The sequence below is a fragment of the Pelecanus crispus genome, chromosome 3 (assembly GCF_030463565.1).
Source record: "Pelecanus crispus isolate bPelCri1 chromosome 3, bPelCri1.pri, whole genome shotgun sequence".
Taxonomy (NCBI): Eukaryota; Metazoa; Chordata; class Aves; order Pelecaniformes; family Pelecanidae; genus Pelecanus; species Pelecanus crispus.
Window position 1 is genome coordinate 51,881,744 of NC_134645.1, and position 25,828 is coordinate 51,907,571.

Sequence of the window (25,828 nt, forward strand, 5' to 3'; positions counted from 1 at the left end):
TTCTTGCTCCTCTTCAGTTTGAGACAAGGAAATTAAGAAACTGCTCTCCTCAAACAACAGATATTACTGAAACAAAATGCTAAAAGACCTTAATCAAACCTGAAAAAGTGCTGGTTTGTCAACCCTGGTTTTAGGTGCAGAACTCATCACAGGCTTTACAACTTTTTATTTAGTGACTTAGATCTCCAGTGTTGGGATATTTGAAAATTGCACCTAGCTTTTAAATCAGGAATTTCTCCTTTTAAACAAGACAGAGTGTGCTGTCACACTGCTATAGTGAGGTCCCATTTGCAGTCCTGTTCTACCCCCGAGTATTGCACATCTTCATCCATGCGCTATCAGCTGAAAGCCTAAGTCTGCATTCAACATAAATCAGACATTTCTGCGGAGCTTTGCTGCCAGACAACATGGCGTAGTAGGGTGACTGCAATTCAAAATGACAAAGGGAAGCCTGGACTAGACAAGGTGGCTGGTGTGCTAATGGTGCAAACACTGTGTTTTGAAAAGTAACATCTGTCTGATTGACAAGAATCTGGAACTGGCTAGAGCTAACATCTGGAACACTGGAGCTGCAACTTGTGAAGTAACTGTGTCTTTTGGCAACTCCCACAGGTAAGAGAGGGCACTGTTTTTTCTGTTTTGCTAACATTTTGGTTTAATTTCTGATAGCAATCTAAAGGAAAAATGTTAAATATTTTCCGCTTTCTAAAACCATATTGTTGTTGCAGAGTATGAAGGAGATGGACCACAGCACTGGAAGCAGAGAGCCTAATTACAACTTGAGCAAAAGAAAACAAAGTTACCCCCCAAAAGCTGAAGTTATTCCTAAAGCAATAAACTGGTAAGCCTTGGTGTGGTAATGAAAAATAGAAATATAGGTTTTGCCATATAAATAAGACAAATATGTTGTCTGTTTCTATAGTGGCCTATTATTAACAGTTCAAGAGACTCTGAATTTAATGGATGTTTTGCAAGGCAGCAGGTAAAAAAAAAAAAAAAAAAAATTCTTTCTCACCCAAAAGCATATGATGATCCCCAAAACACATGGTTAGCTTTACCACAAACTTAGCATGAATAATTATATGATGTCATCTGAAGTGACTTAACTACAGTATTTGAGTACCTATCTTATTGATATCTATCTTATCTTATACCTTATGACTTTTTGATAAAATTTATTTCATTAGTTGTTTATGCTATAAAACTTCAAGAATGCTGTAAGTCCAAACATGTAAAGAAAAGTGAAAAGTTTTTATGAAAGTTAAAGTTTCAGTGTCATCCAGACATCAAGCCAATCTGTTGTTTAAGAAGGTACACAGAAGTTAAACAATGGAAAAGAACTGAGGGCACGTATTAAACACTGGAAAAAGGAGAAAAAAACATGGAAATCTCCCAGTCCACAGACTGTTTTTCAAAAAACAGCTGACTATAGATGAACTTTAGTAACATCCTACTTACCAAAGTTATCTCCAGAGACAATTGTGGTTATGGTCAATGTAACTACCAGATGAGAACGAGAGGAATGAGCGTGCACCAGTGTTGGGTGCCTGATTCTCAGCTGTAGGCCTTTGTTGACTAGATGCAAAAATTCAGATGCATTTTCAACAGTCCTAGGAAGTAAAGAGACAAGCAGAAGATTTAACTGACTCACAGTAAAAATCACACAAGAAAGCTGACAACTTAGATGTGAATCTGAGCGTTTCCACTTCCCCGCTCTTCTAACTTCTTACAGCAATCTTGGTTTTGAGCTGCACAAACAACTGTATATAGACTTTTTCAGGTGGGATATAGTCCAAGATGAAAATTCAAGACAAAAGTGTGGTACTGAAAGTGCTGAAGAAGTGGCCTGCCAGCCTTGCAGGTCTATAGGTACTGTAGCTCAGCTCTTGAAGTGACTGAAATTTCTATACCTCCACACTTTGGAAGAAAAGACACAGATTTAGACATTCCTGGAATCTCTGGTCTTACAGAAGTGGAGTTGTCCAGTTTACATTAAGGTAGCTCCTGTTCTTTGCGAGGTAAGGAATTAGGGGGAAAAAAAAAAAAAAAGGACATTTCTCTGGGCCTTTGGAAATCATGTTTTGCATTTGGAATTAAATCCAGAATCCTTGGAAAAAAGTTCAGTTCCACTGTTGAATGAGCAGAGACTCCAGCACAGTGTCAGAATAGACAGGCATAAGTTTCTATAGATCATTTTATCTTGTACTATCTATTTTCCTTTCCAGTTAAAGAAAATACTGCAAATATGACAAATGAAGGGCAAAAACCTAATGCAGAAAGTGAAATAAACTGATTAGGTAAAGAAACAAATCCACTATGATTTCCCCCAGGTTTGCAACGTTTAAAACAGATGAAGTAAGATTGCCTACCCTTTCCTTTCACTGCATTGCCTTCTTCAGTAATGACTCAAGTTACATCACCTAAACATTAGTTTCTAGATGGGGGTATAAATTATTATGACTGCGTATCACAGCCTGGTTACTGAATGCCCTGTAACACCAGAACCATTAATGAGTCTCCTGACAGGCTACAGGCTTAATTCCACGTCACTGCAGTCAGCAAAAGCAACCGTGTGATAAAAGGCAAGGCCTTACTTAGATTTGGCCGATTTCAGTGAAAGTCACACTGGGCACAAACTTATTTTATGCTAAGAGCCATACTTGAAAAGTTTAGAGACAAAAGAGCTATACCCAGCTAAAACAATTTCCTCTGAAAATAAAGCAAGGGCATCTGAAGAACAGAAAAACACTTAGCACGCCATGCTTATAGACACTTATGAGAAGCAGCCGCCTAAAAGCAGTTCCCTGTGTAACCAGGGCTGCAGGAGCTAAATGATCACTATAGGCTTCACCGCTCAATCCTGAGCCGCACATGCTGGCCTCCCCTGTAAGGTCTCTGCCTCTGTGCATCCAGTGGTAATTAATGTCTCCCTGTTGTTTGACCTGGCATCAGCAGGGAAGCAGTGGCTCTAGTTCCTACTGTCAGAGAAGGCAGAGCCTCACACTGGAGTGATCCGACTATTGCCTCAAGTCCAAAGAGGCAGGTCTTGCCTTCCTGAGTTTCGAACTGCATCTTCCAATAGCTCGTCAGCCAGGCCTGGACGGCCCAAGAGGCAAGCAGCCTTTGCCAGGACGTAGCAACAGGCAATCGGCTTCTGCAAGCTGCTGCTGTGCACTGGCAAGGGGTCAGTGCTACAAGCTGCTGTCCTCTAGCTAGCATTTGCAGAAGAATATAGGCCTCAGGGTATGCCGTCAGTGCTGGTCACCTACTGGGAAACTGCAGTTGACTTTGGAGGTAAAAAGCATCCCCAGCCCAGTGCTGCGAGCTTGGCACAGTAGCTTCTCAGCAGGACTGACAGTAATAATTTTTTAGTATAATCTCTACGACTTTATCGTGCTGTATGTACCGCACGTTCCAGGACCAGATTCTACAAAGAGAAGCCCTGTTGTGGTTAGGTTAAAAATTTGATGCTGAATGTTCTCCAAAGTCAACCAAGCCATAAAAGAAGAAAGAGAGTGAGGTTTTTGTGGTTCAGTAAGATGTACATGTTAGCAGGAAAGAGACTACTGTACTTTAATGGATATATGGAGAAGCCAATGAGACCCAGCAGGCCAATGTATTCTAGATGAAATATTATCACAAATGAGGATGTGTTTTTATTCAAAGCACCAGCTGTTTACTTTAGATTTCAGGCAGCTGGGTGGCCTCATTCAATGGTTCCCTTACTTGGTTTGGGTTTGCTTTTTCTTATTAACCTTTCTGTATAATTATTAATATAACCTGTTTATGAATTGGACTTTTTTCACTGCTTGCATTGTAATTGAGATACAAGTCCATATTCTTATTTATATTTGCATTAGAATTGAGTATTTATAAATTGATTGAGATAAGTGGTTTTTAAGAGGTGCTTAGTTCAAGGCACCAGGTTCCTTTACCATAAATTAACATTTACAGAAATAAACAGAGCAGCCATTTCATTAACTAGAAGGACAAATGAAACCTTATTGCAGCTTCTCATTCTTGTCTCTGTGGCACAAGTCCAGCTACATCTCACCTCTCCCTTTCCCAAAGCCTAAGAAAAGAGATGGGTCACCCACTAACTATGCAAAGCTCCCTTGGGAAGGGGAGTAGGCATTTCTCAGGAATGAAACCAGGCCAGCATCTTGGTTACTGAAATACCATAATTAAAAATTACTTGGAGGTTCTGATGAAGCAGGAAAAAATTCAACTCCCATCATACCCACACTATATGCACCCATCTTCATTTTTAAAGTCACACAGTTCCTTTCTTCTCTAGTCAAAGGAAAAAGATTAGCTCCAAGAAAGATTCAGCACACACAGGTTAGGCTCTGCTCCCAACCTGTTCTGAAGGAGTTTTTCATTCCCTTGACAGCAGAGCCTTAACCAGATGCTAAAAGTTGGACTAGAGTCACAGTTGGGGAAATCCAAGAGCAGAGAGTGAGAAAAACCCACTGGTCAGCTATGCAGACAGAGAGGGCAAAAGGATTCATCACTTCAAGCTCCAGTCATTTTTAATTCATTCCATGCTCTTATGGAGCATGCAGAGTGCAATCAAAGATGCAGAATTTCTCTGGAAATCATATTTAACCTCAAGACTGAAGAGCAGGCATACCCCAGATACAAATGTTAATCCTTCCTAGAATATTGCAGTGATTATTATTTCATAGAAAGAAAGGAGAGTTATGTAGCCCCCTGGTGAAGAAAGCCACTTTACAATTTCTCTGGGGTCCCACTTTTCTATGAGCAGTTCAATAGCTAGAAAATAGAAGACAGTAAATGCGTATAACTAGGTAGGACAAAAGTATGTCTGCACAACCCTCCAGTACATTCTTGTTTTTTTATCAAGGCTTTCTGGCAATAGTGTAAACCCACATAAACAAACAACTAGTCTGCTTATGTGACTAAAAGTCCCACAAGACAAAATACTGCCTTCAATTATTTCCACTGAGGGTGTGTTTTATTTTAATTGGCCGGGGGCAGGGGGCAAGGAGGGATGCTTTTCATATCTGACTTCTAATTCCTCCTGGAAAAGTAGAGATTAGACTATGACAAGCATTATTATAGAGAAGTGAAGAAAAACATCATGTTTCCCCCAGAAACGTAAAACACTACAATACTGTGCTAAACATTTCAATAGGGCAAGATGTTTCTTTTCACAAACATTATTTGCCCAAGGACCAGAACTTTTTTTCTAAGTTTCTAGACCTCTCTGTAGTGCACAAGCAGAAATGTTCCCTTCTAGACTCTGTTCACATGCTGGGTGCTCACAGGGAGATGTCCAGTAGCTTAATTCCACTGGGTAGCATCACCTCTCTGGTGTCACTAGTACTGCTTGTCATAATTTTTTTTGATAATGTTGATTTAATACCAGCATAAACAACACAGCCATTACTAAAATGAAGCATCTGAAACAGATTCACTCTTGTTAATGGATGAATTGTTATGAACATGTGATTTTTACCATCTAGTTAGCCAAGGTGGTTTATATATAACAAGAAAGTATTATACATTTGCTTTGTATACTACAGATATGTAACACCAAGAATCATTCCCATGTGTACTAGAACAAGCCTTTGTAATACTTAGTAAGTATAAGGCATCATTAAAATAAGTATAGCTGTAGCCTTAAATACCTTAGCTCTCCCTACACTGTCAAGATGTGTAAATAAGAATCAAACGTACCATACACCGATGCTGGGAAGGTATAAATCTTCAAACTGAATGGGTAGAAGCTTAGCTACTTCTTAGCTTTTGGTTTGAAGAACCTGGATTTGCAATAACTACAGGTTCAAATGCCAGCATATCAATTCCCACTTTAATGCCTCCAGTTATGAAAACAGAATACTAAGCAGTGTAAGATGGGTGTTTATATTAAAAGATCACTTAAAATCTTATTCTTTCTAAAGCACTTTTTTTTTAACTCCGGTGTGTATAGGGAAAGCTAACACTCTACAGCTGCTTAAAAATCTACAAGAAGTGCATACATTTTTATTTTGATCTGTAAATTTTATAATTTGGTAAGGCTGAAGGGAAAGTGCTTTGTGACTGGGTTACCCCTTCTTTTTCTACAGCTCACAGGATGCTCTAGATCCAGCAACAAGGAAATACACAGCTATCTTCAGGCATTCTGAGTGGAAGGCACTTAACACAGGAGTATAACCCAAACTAATTGTACTGTTATTTCTGAAAGTATTTTGACATTTGCAGCCAACTGCAGTCTAATAGGCTGAGCTAATGGAAACAGTGAGAACTGTTCTTTTGCATATGGTAAGGACCCATTGTTTAGAAGCGATAACTGGTGCCTATAATGCAATTTTGTGACAGCTATACATTGCATTGACACCAGATCATGGTTGGATGATAAGGATCAAATCGTGTACTTACTCGTGTGTAAGCAATGGAACATCGCTCTTTCCTTCTCTGGTTGTGACGACATCACGTTTGACGCCAAATACTTTTCCACAACTGTCTTTGGCCAGAAGATCAAAAATTTCATTATTATACACTTCTACAACAGAAACCTCAACCCAGTAACTTCCTGGTGGCTTTTCTGAAATAAGCCTGGGGAATAAAAATAGAAAAAATAAAAAGAAGAAAAAAGCCAAAAAATGTTCAAGTCAAACCCCAAGTGAACAATCTGTAAATAAAGATCTATTCTTTAACTGTAATCTAATTACAATCTGATAAAAGTGCTTATTAAGTATCCGCAGCCGTGGCTTTGCCTCATCCACATGCTAATGTTAAGCTGAAGAATCAGAATATGCAGTTAAATTATACATGAAATAAAACTTCATTTTCCAAACAGCTGTGCCAGCTTAAATTGTTTTTCTCCACTAGCCTCCCTCCCTCCTCAAGATTTTTTTATACCATTTTTCTGCTGGACGTTATTGCATTCAGAGCCCAAGGTATGATAAACACTGGCAAAGTGCAAGCAATGAACAGGCAGAGATGGTAAACTGCCCAGCTAGATCTGTAAGAGGTCTGTCCACAGCTTCAGCAAATTCATAAATTAAGGACTTGTCTATTCAGGAGAGTATTTACAGTTAGACACAGTTATTCTGGCACAAAATTGGATCTTTTATTTATCTTATACCATTCTCCAAAAGAAATAGGCTTAGCTGGAAAAACCTCTAATGGCTCTTCTATTATAGCACAGCAGCACATCAGTTCAAATCATGCATTAGGTTCAACTAAAAAAAAAAAAATCATCTAAGAATTCTCAAAGCAAGAACAGACTGTGGTTAAAAATTCTACTATCATTCTTCCTGGGGACTGGGTTATAATCTGGATCCTTTTCATCTATTCCAATTGTCAATTTTCACAAAACTTATAAGAACTTAATTATCTCTTGGACTCCCACAGCTATGGTTGAAACATATTCAAAAGTTAATTAGGAGTCTGAAAGAGAGACAGAGAGATAACACACAGCAAGATTGCATAATCTTATTTTCTTTTATATATATAAAGATATATAAAATACATATTTTTACATATATTTATAGACTAGACATCTGTATCAAAACTCAAATATTGAATGGCAGTTAGAGAAGCTATAAATATTAATCACTGTGAAGCTGAAATCTGTAATGATAAATACATTACAAACATTATTTCATCCTTTATATAAAGTTTAAGGTGACTGCTACTGACCCGAGCCTTTACTTAGTTGTTACCTGAACACTTCGTGGGTAGCTCGAGGAATAATTCCAAGTTCTGATTCATCTTCTATGGAGAATGCAAAGTTCTCCTCTAACTGTGGTCCCAACATTGTGTATGTCTTCCCACTTCCAGTTTGCCCATAAGCCATGATACACACATTGTACCTGAAAATTAAAAGGGCCTTCATTTATTTTACCATTACCACATGTGTGTGCTAGATGGCAAGTCAAACCCCAAACAATTTGGGAACACAAACTGAAACAAAAAATAAACACACTGTCCCTGCAGATTTCTTTCTGGAGATCTCAAAATCTGACAGAAATCAAAGTACTGCTCATAACATCGCCTAAACAGATTTTATTTTTTAAGCAGAGTTGAAGGGATGCTTCTAAGCAGAGTTTAAAGGATGCTTAGCTTGGAATGACTGATGAGGTTAGACCTCCTGTCTGCCCAACTTCCAGTTCATGCACTACTGAGCTGCTTGTTAATCACCTCCTGAACCACTGCAGTTTACAGTACAGCATTTTAAAGTAAACCATCACTGGGTTTGATTTGTCTTACGGTGCTATGCTGCAAACCACAGCACTAATATCTTAACAGCTGGGAACAGTAAACTCCTCAGGACTTGTAGTCTTTTTCAGGCAGGCTTACCAGTCATAGCCCTCAGTCACTGGAAAAGATAAGACAGCCCTAATAATAAGCGGCACAAATTTTAAACTAAGTGCATTAGTTCATTATGAGCATGCACACAAAGACTACTCTGGAATAAAGGTGGTAGGAACTGCTCTGCTATGGACTTGTAGAAGGTGAAAATGTACAATGTCACTGCAGAGGTACCTATGAAACACAATCCATCATCCTCTGAAGTAGGCATGTAAAATATGCCTCATGAACAGAACTCTGAAAATGCCTGTTTCTCTGCACTGAAAATAATAATAAAAAAAAAGTCCACAGCTGTGAGCTCTGTTGTGGATGTCTGTGCCGCAGGGATCTGAATTCAGATGTATGAATCCTATCCAGAAAGTGTGTTTCTAACAAACACAGTCGGATCAAAGTCAACATCTTAAGCAAAAAATGTGGGCGAATACAAATGTATCCAGCCACGGTACTACTTTGTATTGAAGACTAACACTGTACTGTGCCCCTGAAGGTTAGTACCGACTCCGCTGCGTCTGCTCTGCAGTCCCTGCCAGCACCTTGATGTTGACCACAGAACCGTGCCAGCAAAAACTCTTGGAAGACATGCAGGAAGAAGCTGACAGGACTGCTCCTTCCCTGGATTATCGAGTTGTTCAGGCACAACTGTAGCAGAATCTCCATACATGGCAAGTGCTCTGCAGTATGCTGAAATTTTTGCTCTACTAGAGAGTTGCAAGAATGGGCTTGCTCCTGTTCTGCCAGGGAGTAAGATTTCACTGCCTAAGCTATACCTCCTCTGTGGGCAGACCTGAACAGCTGCTTTTGGTTATCTGATGCTTTTCCTCATACCAAAAATGTTGTTTCAAGCACATGCCAGAAAATTTCAATGAACCCCCTCATCTAATTGGCTTAAATTTATGGTTTCAAGTCATGAAATACTTACATGGCCATTTGCAGCGATTTTTTTGCATATTAAACATGCCTAGAAGGAATTATTTTTTGAGGATTGTTTAGAAAGCTTTCTCTTGTTAGAAAGAAATGTGGGCTGATAAGCTATACAGCAAATACCTGGGTACCCCTTCTGGGGATGCAAAGTCAAAGTTACAGTCAGTGAATCTATAGTAAGTATCCTCCACGTTTCAGGATGCAGAGTATAAAATAGTAGTCATAGATTTGATGAAGTAAAGGAGATGAGATAACTGTAACTGAAAATAAAGAGCACTACAGCAAAATGAAATGTGCTAGAAATTAGGGCTGTAAATCTGAAACAAGGGATTTCTTGAAGTATTCACAGCTGATGTAACTCTACTTGCATTTATGTCAGTGGAAAAGCTCCCACTAATTTTGGTAGTTTTCAGCTAGCAGTTTTCATAATTCCACCCCTAGCACACACTGCCTCACCAGCCTGTAGCTTACTGAGACTTCTAGCCCCCTTCAAAATCAGAGAGATCTTTGGAACCAAAAAGAGAGCCAGAAGTTTGCAAGTAGTAGCTTTCCTTAGGAAAAACAGAATGGAAGTCTTTTTAGAAGTCTCTCAAACTTTCACATAGTCCAGCTATTCAAATTTTCCTTAATTGCTACTTGTTAGAAAGTAAGCATCACGGACAAAATAGTTCTGACAAGATACAGATGATAGCATTAGAAGCTAAGTAGACAGGTGCTTGTAGCATTGAAGATAAGAGCTGCAAATCAGGTATCAATCAATGATAACTTCTCTGCCAAAGCCAAAACAGTATTTCAGTAAGCCCAAAGGAGCTCAAACTATCCAAAGCAGTATTATATCTAAGTAGGCATAGGAGAGAATGAATTGTTGGGTGATTCAACAAGACGACAAGCAGCAGACTAGTTTATATTTACCTAGTTTACTTCGTTAGTATTCTGGTTCCAACATAAGGGTTTCCAATAGAGCAATCTGAAAATTTCAGACTATGATTCACCTATGTGCCGTGACATTTCTCCTTCTCCACTCTGCTTTGTTAGTTATATTCTTGTTTCAAAAAGTTCTTATTGTCAAGCTAGAATACCAATAGTTTTGTAGTATTTCTCTCCTGAAAAGAGTGCAGGTGTTCAGTACAGCAAAGTTATCACTAGGAGAGAATGCTGTTAAAGGAAATGAAAGGAGGAGAAATGTATTCTTCTTTAAAATAAACAAGTTTGATTCTTCAATGCTGTAAAGAAATGTTAGCTTACTCCCTTGCTGGCCCTGTACAGCTAACTGTAAACTTTGAAGCCTGCTGTACTTTGTCTGTTTTGCATATGGGACAATCTTTTCTTCCTGCATATTTATACTGAAACAGAAAACAATTCATTAAGAAAAATAAAGAAAAAATAAAGAAAACGAGTGGAACGTTCCTTTCTACTTGAGCTAAAAGTTGTTACAGACCACTTTGGAGCCCAGACTAAAACAATCAGGAGCAGCAAAAAGGTTCAAGGTTCAGACTAAGTATGCCTGTTTCCCATTTACAATGGGAAGACTGCTGGGAAACATGGCTCCTACACACAGCCTCGCCTTCCCTGAAAATCTGCTTCTGTTTAAATGGCACTTGTGGAAGAACAAGACAACTCTTTTGTTATCAATAACAGAACATTTCCTAACTGAATATAAAAATCCTAGCTTTTAGGACAGGATTCTCTCAATGCGGAAATTAGAAAGTGGGAAGTACAGCAGATTCAAGATACAGATCAGAGATGTCTGAAGATACATGGGCAACATATTGAACCAAAACAAACTTATGTTCATTGCAAAAGGAAAAGCAGAGAGAGAAAACAGTGGTTATAAGGACTTCTTCAAATTCCTCCAACCTAGTGGTCCCTAGGTCACTCAGCTATGGAAACTGTGGTTGCTCATCCTTGGTAAACTAGAATAATATCATATGGGCCATATAGAACTTCCCTTAGCCCAGGCAGCCCTTGTGGACCCCACTGTGGCATGTGTAAAGGCATGGCTGGGATTTCCCAATAGCCACGATATCCTGATATGCCTCTTCTAGGCTGCTTTGAAGAAAAGGAGACTTGGAAACTTCACTGTGCGGACTGCCAGGAACAAGGATTGCCGCTGTTCAACTATGCCACTGTGGACGGAAAGGGACTGGCTTTCCCTCTACAGGGAGGGAAAGGTCCATGACAGCTCTGCGACCACCATCTATAACTGAGTGGAGCTGGAGCGGGGGTGAGAAAGGAGCAGAGAGGAAGTTTTGTATGAATCTCAGTTCAAGCCTCAAGGATTATAACAATATGCACTTCAAGGCTTCTTCGCAAGAGTAGCTTAAGTTGGCTCTAGCAGAAATGAAGAATCACACTTTGTGAACTTCAGTGGCTAGAAGTAATTACACATATTTGTCAGTAGTTGTTACTGATCAGTTTTGTATTCAAACTAGAATTCTGTTTTAAGCCCAGTCCCTGAAGGAGCATTAGAACTATGACTGAGGATGCTCAGTTCTGGTTCAACCAGGAATTGATTGTATCACCTCCTATGGCCTGTGCTGTACACAGAAACAGAACAGATGATCAGAGAGTGGGCCTGGCAGGCCTTTCATATACGAATACACTGTTGGAAAAGATGGATTATGCTGTGTCTACAACTGAAAAACAGTTGTAAAACATAACCTACCAAAACATGAAAAAGATAGTACCCTCCATTAGAAGCATGCTTAAGTTTGCCAGAAAGAGACCACAGGAAAAAAAACTAATTTTGTTTTTCTCAAATTTGTCTGCTCTGTGTCCTGGTTTTGGCTGGGATAGAGTTTTGGGTTTTTTTTTTCCTAGCAGCTGACATAGTGCTGTGTTTTGGATTTAGTATGAGAATAATGCTGATAACACACTGATGTGTTGTTGTAGCTAAGTACTGCTTGCACCAGTGGAGGACATTTTCAGCTTCCCATGCTCTGCCAGGTGCACAAGAAGCTGGGAGGGGGCACAGCCAGGACAGCTGATCCAAACTGACCAAAGGGCTATTCCATACCATATGACATCATGCTCAGTATAGAAACTGGGGAGAGCTGGCCAGTGGAGGGGAACTGCTACTTGGGAACTGGCTGGGCATCGGTCAGTGGGTGGTGAGCCATTGCATTGTGCATCACTTATTTTGTATATTCTTTTATTATTATTACCCCTTCCTTTTCTGTCCTATTAAACTGTCTTTATCTCAACCCATGAATTTTACTTCTCCCCCCTCCAGTTCTCTCCCCCATTCCACTGGGGAGGGGGAGGAATGAGCAAACTGCTGTGTGGTGTTTAGCTGCCTGCCCAGTTAAACCACAACACTCTCCTAAATTTTGTAAACAGTGTTTTCACTGTTTATATGGAGAAACAACATTCACTTGGTGTTGAGTAGAAAGAAAACAGGAAAATGCAACTGCAAAGCCACAAAACTTGACAGGACTGACACTATTAAGTCATTTTTTTTAATTGATGGATTTCAGTAGATTATTGCCCTTTAGCTTTCTTACTCCCACCTTTTAACTTACCCATCCAAGAGAGATGTTAGCAAAGGGGCCACATCTGCAAATACTGTGTCTTGAGACTCCGAAGCATTGTAAACTCTGAGGAGCAAATTGCAACAATTAACTGAAGAAAAAAATATAAGTATGTTGTCACAATACAACACACACTAGGGAAAACGTATGCCAGTGACATAAAGCTTGTGACCTGCCAACTTTTCTACATCAGGAGACTGAAAATTAGAACTCCAAGGTTCTCACACACTTTTTGGGAGCCACTGTTGTCTGTGCTGTAGGGAATGACCTACAGGTGTACACTTGTGGCGCTCTCAGCTCATCCTAATCCTTCTGCCTGCCTCTCTGGCAGATGGAGTCTTTTTGCAGGCTATTCTGGATCCCTGTTACTTTCTCCCACCTACCAGACTCTGAAATATCCCTGCTGCTTGTGTCTCCTTTGTGTCATGCTAAGGAATGGAGCGGTCAGGTCGTGCTTCTCTTTAGATGTGGATAAGGTTTGGGGAAAAAACAAGAGGTACAGAGGCTGCAAACTTGCCTCGGGACTTGTCTCAGGAGAGTCAGTGGCAGAGCAGAAATCAGAAGGCCCCTGAGGGTCATGTTTAAGGATGTACTGTCTTTGTGGGCAGCATCAGCCTAAGGTATTTCCATCCCCACCCCTGCTGAACTATCTACTCTGAAATAAACACTTCTCACTCAAGGGAAGATTTTCTTTTACATTGCGATGTGGATTTCAGACTAATTTTTAAACAGAATGAAAGACAATTAGATTGAATGAGTTATTGCACCTCCTAGAAAAGACAATGACAGTACAATCCTTGGGCCAAAACAATGATGTCTAAAACAAATGCATACATTTTTTCAAATTCAAGGGAAAAAAAAAGCTAACACAGGGCTCTTCAAAGAAATTTTTCCTCCAACCCTTTCAACTATCAAGTTTGCACAACATAAAATCAAGACCTGAAAATAACAAATCACCAAAGGGAGGAAATTCTGATCATAAAATGTGGACATCCTAACTCATTCATTTCTTCTCTAGCACACGAAAAATGTATCCTCCCCAAGATTACAGTCTGCAGCAAGTACTGTTTATATAAGATGAACAGAATCTAAAACATGAATGTCATTAGCCACACTTAAGTATTTGAGGTATGAATGTTTATCTTTGGAAAAAGCTTCTTTTTCTGGTATCTTTCTGTTGTGAGTCTTTTTGTTTGTTTGTTTCGCTCTGTTTTCCAATGAGTGATATGTGTTCTTTATAGCTTATGGCAAAACAACTAATTAGAAACATGGATTTTGGTAGCAGCAAACGTTACAAAGCATAGTTACTTCCCTGTGTATATACTATACCAGTACACTTCACTTAGCAGTATTCCACAGCTTATACATGATACTACAAGTTTAACTGAATTAAGAGAGTGTGCTCTCTAGCATTACTCGAGCCTCTTTGTATATTTGACCAGGATCCGGCCACTACAGTCTATAGCCTGCACATAGATCTTGTATTCGTGTTCTCCATAAATAAAACTGTACAGAGGGACCACTGATAAACAGATACAGAATTAGAGCCAACCCACTTAGTTCAGCATTTTGTTCTTGACAATAGCCAGAGGAAGGAGCAAGAAACACTATGGTGGCTGGAGACACAATAATTCATCTCTGTGTCTCATCCTAATCCTTAAAAGCTGTAAACTGGCCTCAAAACTGAAATATGAGTTGAACCTCTGTTTAAAAAAAATATTATTGAATTAGTATTCAGTTTCTTTTTGCATCTTGCTGAATTCTTGGCCTGGAGTAACATCCTGTGGCAATGTGTTCCATAGTCTAATTGTAAGTTGTACTCTCTTTAATCAGGAAAGGAGCACTTGTCTGGCTTGATGGACAAATACTGCTTATCTTGCCATTCCACTGATGTGCTGTCATACTACACTGAGTAACCAACAAATACGCAGAGATGTGGCACAGTTTGTACTGGGAGGACACAGACACTGAATAGCAATACTCCATTCTTGCTTTGCATGCATACCCACATATGCTTCAGTAAACTGCACATCAAATCTGCAAGGTCAATATAAGAGAGGAAAAGCACTTCCAAACACTTTTCTCTGCTTCATTTATCATCTGCAATCAATGAAATATTCATCAGTACCAAGTCCTCCATCTCAACCAACTAGGCCTCCAACTTAATATGTGTTGAAATGATATTTTTTTCTTAACACATCAAAACGTCCAAGAGCTACTACATAGAATCATAGAATCATTTAGGTTGGAAAAGACCTTTAAGATCATCCAGTCCAACCATTAACCTACACTACCAAGTCTACTCTAAGCCAATCAAGGGTAGACTAGACTAAACCATGTCACAAAGTGCCACATCTACCCGTTTTTTGAACACTTCCAGGGATGGGGACTCCACCACCTCTCTGGGCAGCCTCTTCCAATGCTTGACCACCCTTTCTGTAAAGAAATTTTTCCTAATTTCCAACCTAAACCTCCCCTGGCGCAGCTTAAGCCCATTTCCTCTCTTCCTATCGCTAGCTACTTGGGAGAAGAGACCAACACCCACCTCACTACAACCTCCTTTCAGGTAGTTGTAGAGAGCAATAAGGTCTCCCCTCAGCCTCCTCTTCTCCAGGCTAAACAACCCCAGTTCCCTCAGCCACTCCTCATAAGACCTGTGCTCCTGACCCTTCACCAGCCTTGTTGCCCTTCTCTGAACGCACTCCAGCACCTCAATGTCTTTCTTGTATTGAGGGGCCCAAAACTGGACACAGTATTCCAGGTGTGGCATCACCAGCGCCAAGTACAGGGGAACAATCACCTCCCTGCTCCTGCTGGCCACACTATTCCTGATACAAGCCAGGATGCTGTTGGCCTTCTTGGCCACCTGGGCACACTGCTGGCTCATGTTCAGCCGGCTGTCTACCAACACCCCCAGGTCCTTTTCAGCCAGGCAGCTTTCCAGCCACTCTTCCCCAAGCCTGTAGTGTTGCATGGGGTTGTTGTGACCCAAGTGCAGGACCTGGCACTTGGCCTTGTTAAACCTCATACAGTTGGCCTCGGCCCATCGGTCCAGCCTGTCCAGGTCCCTCTGCAGGGCCATCCTACCCTCAAGCAGATCAACACTCCCACCCAGTTTGGTGTCGTCTGCAAACTTACTGAGGGTGCACTCAATCCCCTCATCCAGATCATCGATAAAGATATTAAACAAGGCTGGCCCCAAAACAGAGCCCTGGGGAACACCGCTCGTGACCGGCTGCCAACTGGACTTAACTCCATTTACCACTACTCTCTGGGCTCAGCCACCCAACCAGTTTTTTACCCAGCGAAGACTATGCCTGTCCAAGCCATGAGCTGCCAGCTTCCCAAGGAGAATATTATGGGAGACGGTGTCAAAAGCTTTGCTGAAGTCCAGGTAAATGACATCCACAGCCTTTCCATCATCTACCAGGTGGATCACCAGGTCATAAAAGGAGATCAGGTTGGTCAAGCAGGACCTGCCTTTCATGAACCCATGCTGGCTGGGCCTGATCCCCTGGTTGACCTGCACTTGCCTGTTGAGTTCACTCAATATGAACCTCTCCATAATCTTTCCCGGCACTGAGGTCAGGCTGACAGGCCTGTAGTTTCCCAGGTCCTCCTTCTTGTAGATGGGTGTCACATTGGCAAGCCTCCAGTCATCAGGGACCTCCCCTGTTAACCAGGACTGCTGATAGATGATGGAGAGTGGCTTGGCAAGCTCCTCTGCCAGCTCCCTCAGTACTCTCGGGTGGATCCCATCTGGCCCCATAGACTTGTGAGCATCCAGGTGGCATAGCAGGTCATTAACTGCTTCCTCCTGGACTGTGAGGGCTCCATTCTGGTCCCCATCCCTATCCTCTAGCTCAAGGGCCTGAGTACCCTGGGGATGACCAGTCTGGCTGTTAAACACAGGGGCAAAGAAGGCGTTAGGTACCTCAGCCTTTTCCTTGTCCTCGGTGACAATCTTCCCCCCCACATCCAGCAAAGGATGGAGATCCTCCTTGGCTCTCCTTTTATTGCTGATGTACTTATAAAAGTACATTTTATTATCTTTTACAGCATTGGCCAGATTGAGTTCTAGCTACATAAAAAAAAAAAAAAAAAGGTATTTTAGAGATGAGAACATTCACACTGTCTTCACTTGCTGTTTATGGGTTTTGCTGTCTAATAAAGCAGACAGATTGCTACTGACCACAACCAGGGCTAGAACTGGCCAGTCTTAGTAGTCTGTTTGCAGTGCAAAGTAGCATAGCCATAGCTCACTATGTCAGGTTCAGGTTCTGGTAGCCATTCAGAGGAAAGGCATGGGGCTCCATGTTATAGTAACTACTCCAAATATTTATTCAACTTCCTAAAGGGGTTTTACTGCCACTACTTAGCTGCTGTGGTTCAAATGCTACCAGTACCCAAATGAAGTAGTTTGAAGTTGGCTTGAACTAGTTTATGCTACACTGTAATCGCAGCACTGGCTGAAGCATGGACACCCACTTAATTAGCTATCTGAGACCACGAAAGATGCAGCAAATCCAGAAAATCTCTTTCTATAAGCCCATGTATTTCTACCAGAAAGATGACAGATTTGTCCCTGTGTAGCGATTAATGTTAATTTCACCTTGAAAATTCTGAGCTTCTTTTTTATGTTGCTAACTGATTCGCCAATAAAATTATATAAGCATAACATGCTGAAAGCTGGAATTTTCTTCCTGAGCTGAAATCAAATATTTTGACATTTATTAGTTCCATAAAACTTTGCTAAAAAAATAAACATTTTTGAGTTCATAAGAACCATATGCTCTTCTGTTTATAAAAAGAGCTGTGCTGGGACACTGAAAAAACATTCCCCAAGAACTGCATTCTTTGGGGGATTTACATTTTTTTTTAACCCTTTTCCTGATTATCAGGATCTACACCACATGCCTAGAGTCACAGCACCTCTGGAGTTCTGTGTCAATACCATTAACTGTGTTGCTGTACAGAGCTGAATTTCAGCATTATTCTGCATTTACTTCAACTGGTATGGCTGTGTTAGGTATAGCTGGAGGGTGAAAGGAATTACTTTGAGTAGCTTAGCAGACCATGTACCTTGGGGGCCACGTACCTTGAGAGATTATATATGCCTTGTTTCAAGGGAGTCCTATAACCTATGGCATCAGTAAAGCTTCCCCAAGATTTGCATTATCTCAGGAATTTTCAGTTGTTTGGTGGCCTACACAACAGCAGTCCCCAGTCTTCATGAGTAGAAAGAGGCAGCATCTGAGAAAGATGCCTTAAGGAAAGGGTGAATGACTGGCAATGTTTAGCAAACCTACAGCAGCTCAGACTGAACAGGCTCAGACCTTAAGTTTAAACCAGGACAGATAATTCATGTTGGATACATTTGACTTTAAATCACATTTTGCCTTCAAGCAAGGAAGCATGAAATTGTCCTCATGTGTTCTGTTTCCAGAGGGTTTTGAAGCATGGTTCAGGGTAGAGAGCCTACTGTATGAGTCATTGCAATGTATAGATGCAAAGCTTGCATTAGAAAAAAGGCACGGGGCAAAATTTTGTATTTCTTCGTTTACAGAGATCTCATTTGTATTAATTTAACTCTCTGTTCCTGTTTTCAGAGGTTCAGGTCAGCTCCATTCTGGAAGAACATAAGGCACCTTTCAGCCTGACTCCCTGCAGTGTCCTGTCTTGCAGACTGACTCTCTGGTGTTTCATAAGGCACAAACACCAATTAAAACCCTTAGCATAGCCGGTGCATTCAAAATCTGTCTCATCTATGTGGATTCTTGAGCATCTAATAAGGAAAGGGATCACACTACAGCCTTTCCCTCGGGGAGTGCCGATTTACATGCTGCTACTCTACCCTGCTGTCGCGTTCAGGCCATTTTAACTCTAAGTTAAAAGTAGCATGGCTGAACATCAAGTCTTACAAGTCCTTGGTCCAGTTTCTGGCTCAGTCATGCTGTATGTCTAATGCTGAAGTCACACAATCCACCTCAAGTCCTTACCTTGAAAACGTGGATAACATTTTGCTATCTTGCAACATGTTGCAAGGATCATGAGAACTACTCAGACTGTGAAGAGGGTCAAGTAAGTCTCTACACAGGTTTCAAACTTAGGCATATCAGTAGTCTCCGCTGAAAGGGAAGATTAAGTTTGCCATCTATATCCTGAAGTGCATTATTCTGTCCTGGGAAGAATGTGAAAGCTACATAAATAAAAAAAATATGAACATTACCTTCTACCCAATGCCTACTAAAAAAAATTGACTTTCAGTATACAAATCTTCCAGCAATCCAGATTGCTACACAGGACTACCCACCTCTCAAACTGAAAAGTCTTGTTTATTGATGCATGACCAGGACGGCTACACTTTACAAGGACAGTTTCCTAAGAGAAAAAGAAAATACTTACAGTTAATATCGTAGACACACACACACACACAAAGAAGTATTTATCATTTCTAACATTCCAGGTGACAGCAGTAATTACGGACCATGAAGTCCAAGGTCCTTCTCCAGCAGTCACCAACACACGATGCTTTAGAGCCTGTATACTGCAGTGAACTAGCAAGACCACAAGAAAGGATCTCAAAACACATTCAGATTATTAAAGACCAACCAACAAAAAATATGCGCACTTAAGTTCACGAGAAAGATCCAAACCCTTACCTGAACTTCTTATGTGCATAGAAAGCCACAGGCAAGTAAAACCAACCTCCCTAACTGCCACCACAGGTAGAAAAAATGGCAAAAAGAGCCCTTTTTTATTATAGGGCCAGTTTTCACAGTGCCTTTTCAGATTGATTTCATATATATTTGTGCCTAGAACTGAGCAAAAGATGCACATTTTATAGAATAACATGCTAGTCCACAACTGTGAGAAAGAACTGCACTAGAACAATTGGTAGAATTACACAAGTTTTTAGTGGAATCCACTTTCCAGATGGATTATATAGTAGTTTTGTAAGTCTGACAGATATGTAAGCAGTTCCTTAAACTATTACCAGGGTGTCATCACAGCAGTCTGGCATGCCTTACGTAGCAACTTCTGTGCCTTTTTGCTCCTTATGGCATATGTTGCTTAATTGCAGAGAAAAGTAAAGAAAAAAAAACATGTGGGGGTTTACAATAATTTGAGTGGAAGCTCACTAGCACACGAAATACTTCATCTAATTCAAGGAGCTTACTGACCTGCAGTTACATTACTGCATTTGATGGGAGTGCTGCAATTCCTACCGTGCTTCAGACAAGTAGCTTGCAGTGCTGAACTAATGGCCTTAAAATGAGTATTGCCACAGAATGAAGTCGTAAAGAGCTGAGCAAATAGCAGTTGCATAACAGTATGTCCAGCATGCAAATGGCTAATAAAAATCAAATTTTTTGTTTTGAGTTTACAAGTTTTTCTTCCTCTTTGGAGAAGGCCAATGTATCATTATCAACCTAATGATGAGAATGCTCACGCCACACAATGAGCTATGTTACTGTCGTGGTTTAGCCCAGCCAGCAACTAAGCACCACGCAGCCGCTTGCTCACTCCCCCTGCCCCGACGGGATGGGGGAGAGAATTGGAGGAGTAAGAGTGAGAAACACTCCTGGGTTGAGATAAGAACAGTTTAATAATTGAAATAAAGTAAAATAGTAATGATAATAATAACAATATAATAATAATAATAATAACAACAACAACATACAAAGCAAATGATGCACAATGCAATTGCTCACCACCCACTGACCGATACCCAGACAGCTCCCAAGCAGCAATTGCTGCCCCTCCGCCAACCCCCCCCAGTTTATATATTGAGCATGACATCATATGGTATGGAATAGCCCTTTGGTCAGTTTGGATCAACTCTTCTGGCTGTGCCCCCTCCCAGTTTCTTGTGCACCTGGCAGAGCATGGGAAGCTGAAAAGTCCTTGACTAGCATAAGCAGTACTCAGCAACAACTAAAAACATCAGCGTGTTATCAACATCTTCTCCTGTTAAATCCAAAACACAGCACTATGCCTGCTACCAGGAAGAAAATTAACTCTATCCCAGCCGAAACCAGGACAGCTACCCATCCCAGTACTGACAGATCCAGCAGCAGGACAGATGCGAGTACAACACTTTGCTACAAAATAGCCTGATGGAGAAATTCTAATAGGATCAGTAACCAAAAGGCTCTGGGGGAAGGGGGAAAAAAAAAAAAAAAAAAAAAAAAAAAGTGGGGAAAAAAAAAAAAGGAAAGGATACAGACTTATGGAACACATTTCTGATTGAGATATCAAATTTACTTGCAGACCAGCTTTCCCTAAGGTGAGAAATGGGACAGAGAAAACCCTCTATTTGCATAACAGAAACAAAAGAATTGTTAACAGGCAGAAGTTTCCTATGAGCACTGGTAATGACCTTCCTTTCTCAGGAGATCAGTATGTCCTAACATATCCACCATGGCTGCTGGCCTACAGAATTTCATCAGGTTTTCCTGTCAATAGTGCTTGTGAACCATATAGCTGTCTCACATGTACACCGAAGAACCTTTTTTTCACCCCAGCGTCACAGAATGCTTCCAATCTGAGTTTTTTCAGGGCAATATGAATCATGGAAATGACAAAAAGATACTTCATAAATATTCACAATCTGTCCTGGCACCCAAGCCTGACTCCCCAAGCCTGAGGAGCAGTTCAGTAAGTGAAATTCAGTAAGGCAGAGAAATCATTTTAAACGAGTTATATGGAATAGTGGATATAGACACGATCACAGAATCCAGCTGTGATAATTCTAATTTCTTATTGCTTGTTACTGCATATCTGCTGAAGTCTGTGCCCCCTTTCCCGAGACTACTGCTCCACAGCAGAGCCAACGTAAGGGAGACTGAGACTGCTCCTCGTGTTTCACTGCCAGCTTCAGTGCAACCAGCTGACATAGCACTGAGGCTGACATGGACAGCTTAAAGGGTTCCCCACACTGGGCAAGCACCAGGGGAAGAAACCTCTAGGTGGGGATGATGATAAGCAACTGGGGAGCAATAATGTCTCCAACTGCTACATCTATCTGATCTATTACAAAATTATCTCCCAAGAAAAGGAGGGTCTTGGCTGTGTTTTCCCAGTCCTACCTTGAAGAAACAGCAGAATCTTGCACCTTCCCTGATATTCAGAGCAGCCTCTTTGCCATCTCCCTTTCTCAACTACTCACAAGTGAAAACCTTCTCAAAATTATTTGAAAAGAATTAATCATGTAGAGGCAGACAGTTTCTTTTCTCTGTGACAAAGGAAGTTGGATTCAAACATCACTTCAGGTATTAGGCTAGGGCAGGTGCCTCAGGTGCCTATGTAGTCATGGACAGAGACAAACATATTTAAAGTTTAACTCAGATCTTAGGTGAATGACTTTCCCTCTGGAGATGGCTACTTTTCTTCAGCAACCACAAGGGAGTCTGGAGTGATTAGGCACCTCATTTAAGCATCTACATTTGGTGTTGTGAATCCAGATGAAAACATAGCTACTCATTCAAACACGACACCTATATTCACTAGCACACACAGCACACCCTGCCAGAGATGGATGAAATTACAGAAAAGCAGCAAGTGGGATCCTAGACCGGAATCACAGAAAGGCTGAGGCGGGAAGGGACTTACAGAGACTGTCGAGGCCAACACCCTGTTCAGAGCAGGGTCAGCTACAGCAGGTTGCCCAGGACCATGTCCAGTCAGGTTTTGAGTATCTCCAAAGATGGCGACTCCACACCCTCTCTAGGCAATCTGTTCCTGTGTTTGACTACCCTCACAGCTTCTCGTGTTTAAGGTGAATTTCCTGTATTTCAGTCTGCACCCATTCCTCCTTGTCTTGTCACCACCAAGAAGATTCTGAGCATTCAGTACCTCACCTACTCATTTTCTCAGGTAGTGACAATACCAGCACTGCTCAATGTCCTAATCTATGTGGAGTAGTTCAACCTGATGTGTAGTGTGTACTCACTCTCCACCATTATTGCACAACAAGCTTCAGGAGAAAGGCTCAGACAGTTGTTACTGTTATGCTGAGGAGCTGGACATACACGGGAAAGCAAAAAGAAAACTTAAAAAATCTTAAAGTAGCTCAAAACCTGAAATGAAATACTCTTCTGTACATCCAGTAAAATCCTAAGCCTTTTTTAGCCTTAGAATCAGAATAATGATTCTCTAGACAAGATGAGCAAGATTATAGAAAAGATCACGTCTTTTGAAGAATGATATGAATCTCTAAATAAACAAAAGAAAAAACACTCAAAGACTAAATGAAACTCATGTAGTCTCAGTTTCACAGAAAGACACAACCATTCTGTCCAAGTGTCAGTTCCGCCTATCTACAGACAGTCTGAAGGAAATCTTAACACAGCTCTTGGCAGAAGAGAAGCAAAGCTACTTTATACTGCGATTTCTGTCGTGATCTTTTACTATGGGACAGATGTTTTCCCTATTCTAGCTATAACAACAAAGTTGTAGCATAGATGAGACAGATCAGCGTATTACTAGAGCTCCAGTCCAATCCAGGAACATCGTCAAGCTGAAGCTTGTCCAGAAGATCCAACCATCGTTTCTGGTATGTGTGCTAGACTGTGTTGTGACTACGGTTCTCAAATGCAGCTCTGCTTTCTAATGCACATTAGCTCTAAACTGATCATGGCAGAAAACTGCCTGGTTATATTATACACATAATGTATTTTCAGCAAAAAATCTGGAAAGACAGCCATGATCTAAAAAGCAAAGCTAATAAACTCAGTACCTCTATCGCAGACAGTCATCCTTCACCTTGATCTAAAATTTCCTTTAAATTATAAATACTTATCTGGGAAATGGTTAACTTGTTTCCAGAAACAGGAGCTTTGACTGTGTTGCAAGTAAAAGCTCAATAACAAATCAAGCCCCACAATTTTATCTGAAAATTGCATATTTACCCTAGCCACAAGCATAACACTTTCAGTTGTTAAAAGCAAAATAAGCAGGCAATAAACATTGTTTTCCTTTACTTTTGTTAGATTAGTCTAAATTGACTGCTTTTTGTAAAAAGTCAGTTGTTCTTTTATCCTTCCTCATGAACTTAGATACTTTAAACAAATTTTTTTTTTCTTAAAAAAAATTCATATTAAGAAACTAACACAAAGACTTAAGGTGTTTGACCAAAACGAGAAAGCATTTTAACCAAGTAAATGTCAAGGCAAACCAATAAAACATTTGAAGTCAATGTTGTGTTTTCCAAAACAGGAAGTTAGTATCTTGCAAATTTTATTTTTCAATCAAGTCCATGCATATATTTATTTTCCTGGAATATTTCATAGGGACTTTTAAACATGAGAACAGGTTAGCGTATCGAAGGTTCCCAGGTCACTGTCATACAAACTAAAACTCATAAATTGGCATAAGCAAGCAGACACTGCTTTGCCTCTAAACATATATACTGTAATATATCAGATAACTCTATGAAATAATCCAAAACCTAAATATTATCTAATTTCATCATCATGCAATAAAATTTAACAGGTCAGAAATGGTCGTGGCATTTTATAGTACAATAAATGGGTCATGGCATCCAGAATGCTACATCTACCATTACAGATCCCTGTTTTTTATCTCCTGACATATATACTCTTTCTTAGCTGACTCTTAGAAACTCTTCACAGGCTCCATTAGTTTCCTAATTGCATCTCTCTCTCTGTATCCACTTTATGCAACTGAGATCCGCCTAATGAAGTTATAATTTGGGAGATTTAAATGTGCAACATACTGTAGGTCACTTCAGCAATATTTTAAGCACTATGCTATAGAAGAGAATTTGGTTAATCACCATGTAAGTAACAGTGAGCAGCCTAATAAGAACTATGGTGGCTAAGAAAATTAAAACCCAAGTTAATACTTTGACCTTAGCTCACACTACTGTGCCTTTCTAAGTTTTATATCTTGGTAATGGCCTCAATTAATGCTGGAATGTCATCTGGATTTGCAACCTCAATGCTCATTCTCCTTCATCTGATGGATCTAAGCCAGGACACTTTAGCATGCTTGAGTGCAGTACCACATAGGCTGTTGTGGTTCATGAGGTATCATATTTCTCTCCTAATGCATTAGTTGTGTTGCAATAATAAAATGAAAAAAAGCCTGACATAATTTTAGAAACGGTTACAGTAAATACAAGTGGCTCAAAGGGACTGACTGCAGGAAGTCTGCAGTGGTTTGACTACTGCAAACACACAACCTCCAGTTCATGGATGACTGCACCAGCAGAAGCTCCAAGTTATTACTACTACAAAGAGTCAGGATGAAAACAGCATGGATCACCTGCTATTGCACCCATGGGTGATCAAAGCTGGGCACTGACTGACAAGAAAGTACCTAATTTTTTTTTAAAAAACATGGTTCACATGTCTCTCTTGTTTCTCCTTCCTAGCATCTGTGAATGTGCTTTTGAATTTCACCATCAAATACTCACGTCATCAGCTGCATATGCCACTTTTTCTGAAAAGTTTCTTTGCCTGTAAGAAAAAAAAAAAGCGAATAGGGAAAAAAAAGGTACCTTTCAAACTATAAATGTTCCATTTAGCTCAGGAAAGTCAAAGCTCAAAATCTCTGTGAAGTACACATTGTCTGAAGAGTACCTTGCAGAATTGCCATTATTATTGTACCCCATATACATACCAACACCGCAGTTAATTGTGAATAAAAAGCCAATTAAAGAGCGATCAAGCAAACTAATCTACTTAAAAAAAGAAATTGAGAACAAACCCAATTAATACTAATTCACATGCAAACCACTCTTATTTTGAGATTGTAACGTGAGCTTGTAACAAGAGGCTTTCACTTCAGAACATTAAAGTGAAAAACACCCTCATTTTAGGTATTTGTCCCTGATCTTGCATCCATCACTAGTCCAAAAACTGACTGGGATTGCTGAGGTGTATAAATCCATTCATGTGTGTAAGTGTTTTGAGAATCAGGCCTTAGTTTTACAACTAAGTTTTATTTAAATTACTTTATGATATATTAAGAAAAGATAGTCTTAATGATTTCTTGTTTGGCCCAGT

The 25,828-nt window shown here is 40.3% G+C and overlaps 1 protein-coding gene across 1 annotated transcript in view; it reads right to left on the reverse strand.

Moving 5' to 3' along the window:
* KIF25 (kinesin family member 25) overlaps positions 1 to 25,828 on the reverse strand; it is a 46,722-nt gene that overhangs the window by 5,404 nt on the left and 15,490 nt on the right. The window contains 6 exon segments of the mRNA XM_075708294.1: positions 1,459 to 1,610; positions 6,406 to 6,582; positions 7,695 to 7,844; positions 12,786 to 12,860; positions 19,108 to 19,175; positions 25,237 to 25,279. Of these exon segments, the coding sequence (XP_075564409.1) occupies positions 1,459 to 1,610; positions 6,406 to 6,582; positions 7,695 to 7,844; positions 12,786 to 12,860; positions 19,108 to 19,175; positions 25,237 to 25,279 (665 nt within the window).